Below are 15,499 nucleotides of genomic sequence, written 5' to 3'. Positions count from 1 at the left end.
AAACTTACAAGTTGAGAGAAAATAACCCCATCATAGTCATCACCATGGGCACTGCTTTCAATCATCTACAACAAAAGACACAAGCACCAGAATCAATGTTAACACTAGAATTTTTTCCTAGAAGAAAAGGTAACCATTCTGATTCAAGCTATAGATTAGCCTACAACATTGTGACATTACATTCCCTTCCAACTAATTTCAATTGTGAGCAAAAATAATATGTTTCCAATCTAGATTATCAGCAATTCATTGATACTGATTAGGGATGACAAGTCTTGAAAACAGATTTGTTAAGCAGAAATACCCATAGATGGTACACCAGGACCACCAATGATAAACCAGCTATCTATTGTCTTACATTTCAAATCCCACGCTGCATTTATGCACCGTTGGATAGTATTTGTCAGTGAATATTTATCAATGACCATCTACCATAAGCAAAGGCCAACATTCAAACACCAACCATATGAGCACAAAGGGAAATAGAACCAAGAGCATGAGCTGTAACCTTCAGTAGTTGATAAACCATGAAGCATGCAACAAGTATATGCTGACTTCAATCACTGTAGCTTACTTGCCCAGATAAAGTACTTTTGGACTGTCTTCACGAACATGCTGCCAAAAGCCAAGCAGGTAGAGGAGGACAGAGATAAAAAAAATGCCTTAATCCCAGTAGGAACAACAATCAACTAGTGTTGCTGCTTCCATGGATCCATTTTTTTTATAGGATAAGACCTATGTCACATGGGTGCGGGTGCGGGTGCGGGTGCGGGTGCGACATGGGTACGGCGCAATTTTAAAAGTTTTGGACACGAGGACTCGGCTATATATATATATATATATATATATATATATATATATATATATATATATATATATATATATATATATATATATATATATATATATCCAGTGTGTGCATATATCTATATAAATTTTGGACACGGGGACTCGGCTCGTGACTCTTCCGAGTTGTCTCAGATCCTAAACTAACCGAGTTAAAATAGTAGTATAACTGGGTTAGAACCAAACTCGGCTGAGTTTATCATTGACTCGGCAGAGTCTTAGCTACCATGGGAATAAAACATCATCAAGGTATTAATTAAAAGCATTAACTAAAAGCAGGTTCTGGTAAATGCATTAAACATCTTTTGCAGTTTTGCTAAAATTCATAACATTAATTAAAAGCATTAAAATCTTTTAATTTTTCAAAGCTAGATTTGAAAAAGAGAGAGAGAGAGAGAGATCTCGGTGGATGAGAAAGTGTTGCTACTCGTGGATGAGAATTCATTAGCTTTTATAAGAGAGAGAACTGGGTGGATGAAAAGTGTTGGTACTCGTGGATGAGAATTTATTAGCTTTTAAGATTGAGAGAGAGAATTAAATGATAATATTTAAGAATAATTTTTTTTTCTGGGGCTTATGTTTGAGACTCATGCTATATATATATATATATATATATATATATATATATATTAAAAATATATATAAAAAGATCAATTTTTTTGTTTTTTGCCCTAAAATGAACATTTATGGACTTAGTCAACATTGACCGAGTCCAAAACAAGGACGGACTCGGCCTCGACTCGTTGACCAAGTCCGACTCAGCGTTGACCGAGTCCGGCCCGGCGTTGACCGAGTCCGACCCGGCGTTGACCGAGTCCGACCCGGCGTTGACCGAGCCCGGGCCGTGTCCGCACCCGTGTTGGGGCATGTCGACTCGGGTGTGGCGCCTCCCTAGCCGAGTCCGTGTGACATAGGATAAGACCCTCATGACCATGGATACCGAACCATTGACATATAGAAATTCCTCACAATAGCTTAGAAAAGTTGGGAATTGTGAAACTCAATCAAGAATTCTGTGTAATGAAAGCCCAAGATATTTCAAGCAGAAAACCTGTAACCATCAAGAGAATAGCACATTATCCTTTAACCAAGAACCAAAGGTTTTAACAGACATCTAAATACAAGTACAAGGAATGATGCAACAGCACTTAGAGACCTCTACCAAGCCATGTTGAAATGTCGAAGCCTGCATGGCCAGACCACCTGATTTGCAGACATCAACACCTAGAAATAGCAGCTACAGTTACATGACTCTTGAGTATTGATTGCTTCTTGGAACTTCCATTGACTTTTAACACACTAACATGGTTATGATCAAGAAGGACATCTCTTTTTTCCTCTTTTTTTTCAGTTAATCTTTTCAAATATGTCCTCATAATTAAAGGTTTCCACAGTTGAAAAAATAAAATGCAACAATATATATTGTGGAATAAATCGCATGTGCATCATTCTTTCATCCCTTCGTGTATATCATATATGGTGTGTTTTATCAAATACGCATGAAGAACCAGACGACAAAGAAAAGATGATGTTTGCTATCAAAGACAGCAAATACCAACAGAATAAAATAAGGGAAGTTTAGGACAGAGAACATATGGACTACTTATAAACTGAAATTTCAAAAAATACCAAGAAATTTAAACATATGGTGCACCGAATAACCCAACAGAAAGTATTTCTTAGTTTTGAAACATATAATCGAGTTTTGAATATTAAATATTGTTGAGAATAGGTGGTTTTAAGTAAATAGGTGCTTTTAAGTTAAGTCGTTTTATATATTAGATGCTATTTGAATTTTTGATTTTATAGTAGACTTAAATGTAACTACTCTTTTCAGCCTCTCTCTATTTAATATAGAGAGAAGCCCTAATCATAATTAAGAAGATTGATTACTTGCAGCCGTCTCTCTCTCTCTCTCTCTCTCTCTCTCTCTCTCTCTATCTCTATCTCTATCTCTATCTATCTCTCTCTACCTAGGGTTTGGTGCCTTCATTACTTCCGTAACATGGTATCAAAGCCTACGATCCTAGGAGCGTGATCCACACCAGGAGCGTGACCTACATCAGGAGCGTGATCTGCTGCAACGATCTCAAACCAGGTGTGGTCTTATTTTTTTTTGATCTGATGACAGATCTGGCCCAGATCTGTTATCAGATCTAATGAACAACGTGGAAGGGCTCTTCAGGTCTGGCAGCAGTAACCCCCTTTTCTCTTGATCGAGATCTGCTGTTTTTTTTTTATTTAGCAGCTGATAACATTGTTTACCTTCGTATGGCTATCGTGCCTCTGTCGTGATTGATTACCTTCGTATGGTTGGTTGTCCTTTGAAGAAATGAACCTCTTGTTTGTTAGCAGTCGTGATTTACAGCATGCTGTCGTGATTGCTGTGATTCTTCAGGCTGTCGTTAATCTATTTACTGTCGTGATTGCACTGTTGGCGTGAATACAGCATCTATCTTTATTTTTTTTTCTGTCGTGATCAGTAGAAACAGCAAGTTGGTTTTATCTACTGTGATGAAAATTATCAGTTGTGTTGTTGTTGAGGGAGTCTGTGTGGAGGATAGATGCTGGTCGTTGGTTATGGATGATGCGTGATTGACTCATATGTGTGTGCAGCTGTTCAATATTCATGTGTGTGGTCTGTTGTCCACTACTGTAGCAGAAATTGCAGGCTTGACTCCCTTGCTGTACTGGGAAAATACTCTTCTTCTGGCCTGTTGTACCTTGTTGTCGTTGTTTTTTTTAACAGCTGCTGTTGTGTGAGTGGAACACAAGTTATTGAAATCTGTCCCTGCTGAAACAGAAGTATAATTTTTAGTATGGCTGAAACTTCAAAATGTGATTCCAAATTGGAACATATTGGAGAATATAAAGCATTTGCCAATCCTTTTTCGTACGGGTCTTCTGTAAGATTGAATGAAACCAACTATGTCAGATGGTCCAGAACGTTTATGATGTCGGTATCTGACCATCGTCGAAAACATATTTTGTTGGAAGATGGACCCACTGAAAAATTGGGAAAATATGTTACTTGGGATGAAGATAATGACATAGTTATGTCATGGATCATGAATAGTGTCGAACCCCATATTGCAGATGGATTGATTTACTATAATACAGCCAAACTAATGTGGGACAATCTTCGTGATACATACTCACAAGAAACGAATGTAAGTCGTATCCTACAGGTCGAACAGGAGATATATAATTTGCAGCAGGGAGATCAGACCTTAGCCCAGTACTATGCCTCTGTCAAAGCTGCGTTTGAAAGACTTAATGCTCACAGGTCTCTGTGTTGCTCGAAGCAGAAGGATCATCAAGAACAAACCATGGTTGCTCGTTTTCTTACCGGTCTCTCTTCAGATTTTTCTGTTGCAAAAGTTCAAATGTTGACTGGATCAGATGTTCCTACTCTTGCTTATGCATACAATCGTCTGAGTAGACTAGCTATCTCTCTTCCACAATCTCAGCCTGTGACTCAGTCATTTGCCCTTGTTGTCTCATCCGGTTATGGGCGTGGAAATATTCCGAATATCAGAGGCCGAGGTCGTGGACGTGGTATGGGAGGCAGAGGAAAGCTTCAATGCACATTCTGTGGAAATCTGGACATTTAGAAGATCGCTGCTGGGATAAGCAAGGTCGGCCAACCTCTTCTTCATCAAAGTTATATTCTCCTAAAGCAAATGTGACTACTACCGAGACAACAAATGTACAAAAGAATATCGCTGACAATGAAAGTAGTATCACCCTTAGTCGTGCGGAATATGATGAGCTGATAGCTCTTCGACCTTTGAGTTCCACTCCTCCTGTTGTTGGTGTTGCATATTCAACCGGAAATCATCTTCATCCGACTAATAGTAAGTGGGTATTGACTCTGGTGCTTCCAGACATTTATGTGGAAATTCACGTGTTTTTTCAGATCTAAAGGATATCAAGGCTCAGCTTGGAGTCTCCTTAGCCGATGGGAGATCCTCCCCGGTTGTTGGTCAGGGAAATATTTCTATCTCCTCATCATTACAGTTGAAAAATGCTCTTCATGCTCCGATTTCCTCAAAGTTTACTCTCTGTTAGTTGCCTTATAAAAGAACAAAACTCTAGAGTAATATTTGATCCAATGGGTTGTCAGTTTCAGGATTTGCTGACGGGGAAGAAGATTGGTGGAGGCTATGAAGAAAATGGAATTTACTACCTACATCATCCAATGGGTACTGTTCATGCTGCAGTGGAACAGTCATTCAGTCCTATTCAGTGGCATCGTCGTCTTGGTCATCCCTCATTGTCAAAGCTTCGGTCGGTCTTTCCTCAGATTCCTTCCACCACATCGCTTCAGTATGAAGCATGTCAATTGGGCAAGCATCATCGAAGTTCGTTCCCTTCGAGTCAGAGTCAGTCTAGTAATAAAGTTTTTGAACTTCTTCATGCAGATGTATGGGGTCCTAGTAAGATTCCTACTAGGACTCAGTGTCGTTATTATCTTGTTATTGTTGATGCTTTCTCTAAGTTGTCATGGGTTTTTTTAATAAAAGAACGATCTGAAGTTCCAAGTATTATTAAATCCCTAATTCTTGAAATAAGAACTCAGTTTGACTCTATTGTCAAGATTGTTCGCACTGATAATGCTCTCGAGTTTAAATCAAAAGGTCTGTTACAATTTTACCAAGATCATAGCATCCAACCACAAACTTCCTGTGCCTATTCATCTCAACAAAATGGGGTGGCTGAGCGAAAACATCGGCACCTACTTGATGTTGCCAGGACCATTATGATTCAATCCAATGTTCCTGCGATATATTGGGGTGATGCGATTACCACTGCTTGCTATCTGATCAACCGCATGCCTTCGTCTTCTGTGGGTGATCACATTCCATTACATATCCTAAAACCTGATGCTCCACTTTTTTCCTTATCCCCAAAAATATTTGGATGTGTTTGTTTTGTACACAAACTTGGCCCTGACCGTGCTAAATTAGCCGCTCAAGCTACAAAATGTATATTTATCGGTTATCCCAAAAATCAAAAGGGCTATCGATGTTATGATCCCATTTCTCGCCGAGAGTATGTCAGTGCGGATGTATCTTTCCTGGAATCCTCTCCATATTACTCTATTTCCGGTTCCCCGCTGCAGGTTGATCCAGCTGAGTCTTTTCCATTACCTATACCTCCTTTTCCTTTGGAATCTGTGCCCTCATTACCGAACCAAACTTTATCCTCCTCCAGATTTAATAATCCTCCATTGGTATATGTGCGTAGAGTTCCACTTCCGCAAGAGCCTTCATCTTCTTCTTCTCCTGAGGTAAGTTCTACTGACAATCGTGATCTTCAGGATGATGATAACAGGCCTATTGCTCTACGAAAGGGGACAAGACAATGTACCTTATATCCCATATCTCATTTTGTCTCCCATGCCAGAATTGGACATCAGATGAAGTCTTTTATTTCAGCCTTATCTGCTGAAACTATTCCTCTGAACTATCAACAGGCCGAACTTGATACTCGCTGGAAGCAGGCTATGCACGAAGAAATGACAGCTTTAGTATCTCAGCATACCTGGGATCTAGTCGATTCCCCAGCAGGTGCTGACATTGTTGGATGTAAATGGGTATATACAATAAAGTACAAAGCTGATGGTTCTATTGAAAGGTACAAGGCCAGATTAGTCGCGAAAGGGTATACTCAGACATATGGAATTGACTTCTTTGAAACTTTTTCTCCTGTTGCACGGATGGGTACCATCCGTCTTGTTCTCTCAGTAGCTGTTCAGCATGGTTGGAGCTTGTACCAGTTAGATGTGAAAAATGCATTTCTATATGGGGATCTATCTGAGACCGTTTACATGCAACAACCTCCAGGATTCGAGGTTGAGGGAGAGTGTCAGAAGGTGTGTAGATTGAAAAAGGCGATTTATGGCCTGAAACAAAGTCCTCGTGCATGGTTTCAAAAATTGTTTGAAGTGATGTCACGGTTTGGCTTTAATAGATCAGCAGCAGATCATACACTTTTTATAAAGAAAACTAGCTCTGACATAGTTGTTATGGTGGTATATGTGGATGACATCATTCTTACAGGAAATGATGTGAAAGCTATTGAAGCCACAAAGGCTCATCTTCAAAAACACTTTGTTACAAAAGACCTTGGTTCACTCAGGTATTTTCTGGGTATAGAAGTTGCCAGGAGCCGTGAAGGGATGGTTTTGTCTCAACGGAAGTATGTTCTTGACTTATTAAAGGAAACGGGAATGTTGGGAGCTAAACTAGCAAATATTCCCATGGACCATAAAGTTCAGTTGTTTGAAGAAGGGTCAAAACTGGTTGATAGCAAGAGCTATTGTTCCCTAGTAGGGAAGCTACTGTATGTAACTGTGACTAGGCCGGATATTGCTTTAGCTGTAAGCAAAGTTAGTCAGTTTATGGCCAAACCAACTGAGGTACACTGGAATGCCGCTATTATGATTCTCAGATACCTAAAATCTTCTCCTGGAAAGGGGTTATTGTTCAGAAAAAGTGAAAATCTGGAGATAGTGGCCTATTCTGATGCTGACTATGCAGGATCTGTAGTGGATAGAAAATCTACCACAGGTTTCTGTGTGTTTCTGGGAGACAACTTGATCTCTTGGAAAAGTAAGAAACAAAATGTTGTTTCTAGGTAAGTGCAGAATATGAATATCGGGCTATGGCCCAAACAGCTGCTGAATTGATATGGGTTCGTACTATTCTTAATGATCTTCAGGTGAAAGTTTCTTCTCCCATGACCATGATGTGTGATAATAAAGCGGCAACATATATAGCGAACAATCCTGTATTTCATAAGAGAACAAAGCACATTGAGGTTGATTGCCACTATGTAAGAGATATGGTTCAAGCTGGTCATATCACTACCAAATACCTTAAGTCTGAAGACCAAGTTGCAGATATGTTTACAAAACCTCTTGCTAGACCAAATTTCTCAAAATGTTGTGACAAGCTAAGCATGATTGATATCTATGCTCCAGCTTGAGGGGGAGTGTTGAGAATAGGTGGTTTTAAGTAAATAGGTGGTTTTAAGTTAAGTCGTTTTATATATTAGATGCTATTTGAATTTTTGATTTTATAGTAGACTTAAATGTAACTACTCTTTTCAGCCTCTCTCTATTTAATATAGAGAGAAGCCCTAATCATAATTAAGAAGATTGATTACTTGCAGCTCTCTCTCTCTCTCTCTCTCTCTCTACCTAGGGTTCGGTGCCTTCATTACTTCCGTAACAAATATAACCAGAAAACAAACAAGAAAATATATCACGACTGTCCTGCGTTTCAGAATCCGGTCTCAGTGGTGCACTGCCTGCTCAGAGGAAAAGCAGTTTTCTCCAAAGTGTACCATACCTCTTATTTAGTAAAGGTGCTACAAGATTTTGTACAAGGCAGCATTCTGCTAGAAGATTTCCTTTCAGTACCCTCAATGACTGACCTTTAACATTAAGATTGAAAATTACTAAACAAAAGTGGCTAAACTAGTATCTCATAAGACCATAAAAAAAATATAAACTAAGATGCTTTTTTCCCCAAAGATTTCCATCTTAAAAGTGAACAAGAGAATAATATTGAGCAAATAAAAAGTGCTGAGATTAATGAATGGAAATAAAAAGAAAAAAATGCAATAAAAATGTACACAAATAATAATACAAAAGCAAACAGAAAAAGATACATATTTGCAGAAGCAATTGCATACCAGGGTGAAAATTGTGTGGCTTCGGCTACTCAGTAAGTTAAAGTTATTTGAGCCAACATGGCGGTGCTCTGCATGTGATAAGGAGGCATGCAAACAAAGAAACAATCAGAGATGAAAATTGGACACAAGAAAGACCCAAGCAATTAAATTGGGATTCTACACAGCCCAAAATGATAGTAACGGCATGAAAAATTTGCCTTCTGAAAAAGCATAACAAGAAATCAATCCCACCAATACCATAAGGAAATGCAACACAAGATCATGAACGGGGCATGCAATACATATGTTAGAAAGACCTATGAAAAGCTATTAGGTCACAAGTGTGGAGCAGGCTTCATTTTTTTTCTATCAAGATTTGTCCAAGCATACATCTATTCAGGGTTACTCTTAAAAGAAGATCACAGATTTTAATCTTTGAAATTTGAACACAATATAGAATCCAAAAGGAGAACGTCAAAGTGATAATAGCATGACACTTGTAATTGCAGCCTTTTTCACAATTGTCAACATTTTTTGTATTTAAGACATCCAGTTGCCTAACACATGAAAATGATTGAGACACAAACACATCCAACAATCTTAAAAAAAGGAAATGGAATGATAAGCGCTTCATTGGTCAGAATTGTGCAGACTATCTATAAGGCAGTCAGTGCTAACATAATGACACATAAAATACCTTCACCAGCAGCAATGAAGGAAAGTGCATGTCCAGGAGACAGGACAACTTCCTCTTTTATTCCTTCAACATATGTTCCCTACACAAGATTAGAAATAGAACTAAGGACTCATCATGAACATATTAAAATAACAAAGATGAGCAACAGGGTATGTCTGACCACAAGAAACAAGAAACAAGAAGCATGCTTCACCCAAGCACAAAATTGTTGAATCATATCTAAGAAAAACATAAACAACAAATGAAAATCTGTGTTCAACAGGGTAAAAAATTCTCAAGCTTTTGTGAAGTGGCAATAAATGACATGACAACAATAAGCAGCACACTTTCGCAAGGATGGAAAGCAAGGCACTACACATAGGAATGATAGAAACTAAAAAACTGAATGAGAAGATGATATCTAAAAAAAACTAGACATATGATTGAATAAAAAACAATCTAAACATTTCAGATATCTTTTAACTTGATCAGCTAAAAATCTCAAATTGCAACAAGACGGTTATCCACAGCAATTTGACAGTGAAAAAAAAAGGCAAAGAAATCATTGGAAACTAAAGCATTGTTATCAAAAAAGCCCAAGAACAAACTGACAACAGATTTCACTTTGCTTCACACCTGGGCATCCTCCCTGACCCTCAAGTTTTGCCCTGTAGGATCAAGCAGATCATTGATAACCTGAAGCAAAAAGGTGAATGCCGAATATTATATTAGCCAATTGTTGGAAACATGAAAACATGAATGTTTTTTAGGAGAATTATTGAGTAGGGACAATCTAAATAAGGCAACATGACAAAGTGATTAGATCCAAGAATATAGCCAGAGGAACTTTCAGTAGACCAACATGTGGAATGATAGTTCAACCAAAGTCATCAGGGACCATGTGCAGGTTGCAGATGACCTTGGACCCCAATGTGCTCATGTTGGATCATTCCAACCGAGACAGCACCACAACGCTGGGGTAAGCTAGATTGCAGGCCACAAGCTACCATCCCATATAGAAAACCAGATAGGAATGACCTTAACAATTATGAAAATTAGTAAATATTTAATGGCCACTAAAAATTAAAAACAATAACAATGAAAATAAAAAATAAAATAAACATTTAAAACAAAACCAACCTCATTGTAGATTTCAAGATAGGAGACCCGAAGCAAAAACTCACTTCCAGGTGTCTGTGAACAGCTCCATTCCATACCATAAGTTAGAAAATCATGCATGTTTCCATGCTTTAAATCAAAATCAATCATACTAGTGTTTCAAATGAAACCAGGAAACCAAGATGATCAAACATGTGATTCTTACATCTTGGATAATACTAAAGACATCCTTGATTGCCAATGGTATGATTCCTGGGGAATTTTGATCGCCCTGAATTTTAAAGAAATAAATTAGAAATATGAACAGCACAAAACTTTAAGTTAATATATGAAAAATCTGAAGAAAATGGAAGAAAATAATCTCCAATTATCATGAAAAAAATACAAAAATAGGAAAGACCATACTAATGCTGATAACAATGAATGAAAGTTGTCAAGGATTCTTTAAATTCATACAAGCATAAGCACTAGCACTCACGGGATAGACGTCATATAAAATAGAATAAACTTAACATTAGCTTTACTTTAATTCAAAGTAAAAAGACATAAAGATAAGGCAAACAGTCATATAGATGGTCTTCAATGGTATATACAATATCCAAAATGACACAACTTAAAAATGATTAATGTATTCGCCTCTACCACTTACACCATTAAAAGGAAGGATATAAAACATACAAAAATCATAAATCACTTAAATAAAGAAAGTGACACATTAGTATTTAGCGTTCACAACAACATCAAGCACCTAACATATGCTTCAAAAGACATACATAATAGTCCATTCTATCTTTGGCAGTTGCTTTCAGTAAACAAAAAAGAATCGTACCACAATGTAATAACAACTAACAAAACTTACATGCATTGTGTGTGTCTTTCCACTACTTGTAACACCATATGCAAACACCGTCCCTAGAATTCAAATAAACATACTTCCGGTTAGTTTCAATGTGATACTAAGCTCAAACATTAAATCAATATGAATAACCAAGTACAAAAGACAAGAATTTGAATCATCAATGCTGAAAGCAACAACAAAGTGATAATTATTGTAAACTTACGTGTGAAGGAACTGTTTGCATTATAGTACTTGAACAACAATAAAGCATTCATTCACGCAATACCCACACGTTTTACTGCCCCAAACAGTTAACAATGATGGCACAAAATTGTTATGAAATTCAATTATAAAAAAATTGGCATTATTCTAGGCCACTGAAAAAGGTAGTAGTGAGGGGAAAAAAGGGTCCCCAAACATCATTTCTAACCCCATCAAAATTTAGGACATGGATTTGGAATAACAAAAAGTTGAGAATTCACATAGTTGAACCCACAACACTAGGCATAAATTAGAATAAAGGCTAAGATTCAATACATTCTGCATTAGAATGTTTTCCCAATAAATAGGTGAGTTCACTGAGTTGTTTTTTCAAACATTCACTGTTGTAGTTTCCTTGGTTCCTTAATATGTAAATGTTGCATGGAACAGAAAAGTGGAAAAGACAAAACACTACATTTATCAGCACTCATGTTATTGGATGCATCCATTTTTATTCTGGCATCATATCCCTCTATAAACAATTCTTTTGGAGAAGCAGCTATATTTTGTATGCTAAAAGAGTATCAATGTGATATAAGTGTTCAACAGCGAAAAGAAAAAAAAATCAAAAGCAAAGAAGACACCAATGTGTCACCATATCAAGGCACCTGGTATACATAAGCAACAGAATAAGCCCAGACAAATGTCTTTAAGTGATTCCCCATGTCACTGTGACCTTCTCCCTCTTCTATGTGCATTTCCTATAATTTCACCGAGGTGAGCACCATGGATGTAGTAGTTTCTTTTTTGGTGGACCATGTTCACTCAAGTTCCTTTACAGTAACAGCATATACTGGTTATCCTGCTATTACATAAAAAAAGAAAAGAGAAGAAGGCGAGGATAGTGAATGACTTGATAAAGAGAACACATACCATTAACACCTTCCATCGCAGCCTTAACCACTGGCCTAGCAGCTACTTCATATACTGCCTTAGAAGATGCGGAAGGTCCAAACACTCTATCTGCAATAACAAAGTCAACATGTTAGCACCAGTGCTTTTCCAAAACCAAAAGTCCTCAAACGCAGAGTCACACTAGTCAAAGGGCACCAAATGCATGCAAACTGACAATATAAGAACCTAAGCTCCATAAAAGACAGGAATTCGTGAACATCACATAGAAGTAGCTCATATTGAAAACCAAATGCAGCCATTTTATATTATCTCCCAGAGGCTATGCTTAATATGCCATTCTTCTGCACAGAATCCAATCTCCTATTCTTTCCATTTATGTGCCTTCCATCTAACCATGCTGGTTGCAGAAGAACGAGTGATGAGGAATCAACAAACAGCCAACACATGATTACACAATGTCGAAACACAGGACATTGATAGAATCCAAATCAAGAACGACTGATAATTGGATATGGTTAACGTTCCAGTAGCATGATTTGCATCCATGTGTTCCCAAAAGTTTCACTTCGTTTCACTTGAATACTGAATGATTACAAATATATACATACAAACATCCAATTTGCCGAAGAGCAATGAGAATTCCCAGTCCAAGGATTTAGGATCTAGTGAGACTCCAGAGTGACGAAGGTGTTGCAATTACGGAATATGAACAGTAATCCGGTTTCGTATCATCTGCATTCCAAATGAAAATGGACATCTCAGAGTCATTGCAACAAACTACCGTATTAACAGGGGATCCGTCCAGATTTACGCGTTCAATATGTCTTACACTTCTATCCATTCATACAGCAGCACTGTACTTAAGAATCAGCCTGATGTAATAGAATCTAACACATTCTCAAACTGTTCAATCCCTCTGTTCGGGAATTGCTATGCACATTACAGCTCTCATTATTTTAAGCAATGAATTCCATCCAGAAGCAACAAAACATGGTAAAAATAGGATTAATAGAATTCATGAAAGCGGCGTTCTCAAGCAAATGCAGGCACGGTCTGCAAGTGACGAATTTTTCTTTTATGTTTCTCATCAATCACTCAAATTAAACACAGCCCAAGGCAACAAAACATCATTCATATGTGAATTTGGGATTTGCAAGATATTTGCATAAAAGTACCGAAAGCGTATGCCGTCGCCGGATTATACTCATTCCGCACGATCTTGTCCCCGCCCGCGTACCAAGCGACCTCATCCCCACGCTGAATCTCCCGCTCACTGCACACAGAAACAAAAAAAAAACGACGATCTCAAGACGATATCCCAAGAAACCAGCAGATCCACCCGAAACCGAGCTCGATCCCTCACCTCAGAGGCCGAAACCTCACCGTCACCGATATGCTATCGCCGGCCTTCCCCGACTCCATCGAGTCGGCCACGAGCGCGTCCGACGACGACGAAAGGAACGGCGGCGGCGTGGGCGTTCTCGCGCTCCTTCCGCGGCTTGGCGTGACGGATCTGCCCCCGAAGAAGTGCGAGGAGGCGGAGGAGGCACAGGAGCGAGGGATGAGCTTCCCGTTCATGAGCGACGAGGACGAAGACGAGGACGAGTAGGAGGGCTTCCTGGATCCGAAGGGAGAGCTACTCCTCGCCCTTGATGAAGAAGCTGCCATGATTCCTCCTTCCCTTTCTCTCTCTCTCTTCTAGGGCAGTTGCTTGCAGAGGACGCCTCACTACCTATCACGTGGCCTCTCTCTCTCTCTTTCTCGCTTGGAGAAAGAAAAGAAAGGAATAAATGAGATAGAGAGAAAGAGAGAAGACGAAGAAGAAGAAGATGGAAAGAGAGGTTGCAGAAGCTAATGGCTCACCCCTCTCTCCCTAAAGAATCGGAATCAAGCGATGGGCCAAATCTTTTCCCCATGCGCTCGTCGCTCACCTACTTCCTGCAAGGCAGTAAACCCCGCGCCGTCCGATCTTGAAAGTGTGGCCATCCGGGAAGCAATGTGGGTCCCGGTCTGACCCCTTTAAAGTCTAATATGAGACTTCGGGTCCACTCGCAGTCGGAGGCATGCGAGTGCGACGCCTACGGTATCGCTCTGCTAGAAGAGGGACGCCTGTATTACGGCTCGCCGGTCGGCAGCTGGGCAACGGTGACGTGGCAAATGCGCTGACGTGGTATGCGGGCCCCGCACGTGCAGAGTTTGAACTTTGAAGTTTGAAGACCGCGCGCCTAAACTGACTCCAGCGGATAATAACTGAGGTAGTAGAAGAGTAGGTTCGCAAGATTACCCTCCGTATCTTTCGAAACTACGATATCAGTTACACAAAAAGTGGCAGTCGGACGACAAAAGGTTTGAGGGTAGTTTGGGAATCAGGTAAATTCCTCGCGGCTTGCTCGTGTCTTGCAATGTAAAGCGAAAGACATGCTCACGATTTCCAGGGGGGAGGGGGGGGTGTTGAGAGTACGGTCAACGGTCAGGTGGACAGTCAAAAGCTTCTCGATCACTCCGTGCTGCACATGCTCTGTCGCTTGCCTTTTCCGTCTCTCTCATGTGAGTTTGCCTTTTTCCTAATTGGATCGTTGATTAGTACTAATGGTTGATTAATTGGGTTTGGGTCGAAAGGGAGGAATTATGGTTTGATTTTGATAACCTAATCATCAACCACACTTTTGCCCTGCTACCATCGTGAATGTCTTATTCGGTTCTTTAATCATCTACCTAATGAAAAGGGGGGAGGTTGACACAATGCAAATTTCCCAATGATGGGACACTTTGGACTGTAAATGGGTCGGATCTTCTTGGATCTGGATCCTAACCATCCTATAATTTTGATTCCGATCAAGTGGAGTCACAAGTTAGGCTATACTGGATTTGAAACTTGCATTGTCCAATGTTGTTTGAATTGGTTTTTAAATCAAATTTTATTTAAAAAAAGCTGCATCGAATCGAATCTAATTTAATTGATCTTTTGAAAAAACAAGTAGAAATTAAATTTAAAAAACATATATAAAAAGGTCTGAATAAGGAGTTGATTCTATTTGAATCAGCCAATTTAATTCAATTTTTATAACAATGGTAGGTTCCAACTAGAGATGACATGGATGATGTTAATATCAGATTGGGTGCATCAATTTTAGTTGAGCAAATCATAATTGAAAGAGTAGGAAGCATAAGGGCAAACTCTCAAGCAGGAAGTTATGTATAAGAGTAGAAAAAAAAAACTT

The 15,499-nt window shown here is 39.0% G+C and overlaps 1 protein-coding gene across 2 annotated transcripts in view; it reads right to left on the bottom strand.

The window, feature by feature from the left end:
• LOC149832927 (kinesin-like protein KIN-7D, mitochondrial) overlaps nucleotides 1-14,115 on the bottom strand; it is a 31,106-nt gene extending 16,991 nt beyond the window's left edge. For both annotated transcript variants that reach the window (XM_090014781.1, XM_090014783.1), the window contains exons 1-10: nucleotides 13,642-14,115; nucleotides 13,454-13,551; nucleotides 12,297-12,386; nucleotides 11,184-11,236; nucleotides 10,530-10,595; nucleotides 10,346-10,399; nucleotides 9,842-9,901; nucleotides 9,227-9,305; nucleotides 8,551-8,618; nucleotides 9-65 (exon numbers count right to left, since the gene is read on the bottom strand). In XM_090014781.1, the coding sequence (XP_089870907.1) occupies nucleotides 9-65; nucleotides 8,551-8,618; nucleotides 9,227-9,305; nucleotides 9,842-9,901; nucleotides 10,346-10,399; nucleotides 10,530-10,595; nucleotides 11,184-11,236; nucleotides 12,297-12,386; nucleotides 13,454-13,551; nucleotides 13,642-13,946 (930 nt within the window). In that variant the 5' untranslated portion in view covers nucleotides 13,947-14,115. The remainder of the gene's footprint in view (nucleotides 1-8; nucleotides 66-8,550; nucleotides 8,619-9,226; nucleotides 9,306-9,841; nucleotides 9,902-10,345; nucleotides 10,400-10,529; nucleotides 10,596-11,183; nucleotides 11,237-12,296; nucleotides 12,387-13,453; nucleotides 13,552-13,641) is intronic.
• Nucleotides 14,116-15,499: the final 1,384 nt, after the last annotated feature.

Source organism: Nuphar pumila, chromosome 7 (assembly GCF_984573655.1).
Source record: "Nuphar pumila chromosome 7, dmNupPumi1.hap1.1, whole genome shotgun sequence".
Classification (NCBI taxonomy): Eukaryota; Viridiplantae; Streptophyta; class Magnoliopsida; order Nymphaeales; family Nymphaeaceae; genus Nuphar; species Nuphar pumila.
The sequence above is the reverse complement of the archived record's forward strand: the minus strand, read 5'-3'. Positions and strand labels throughout refer to the sequence as shown.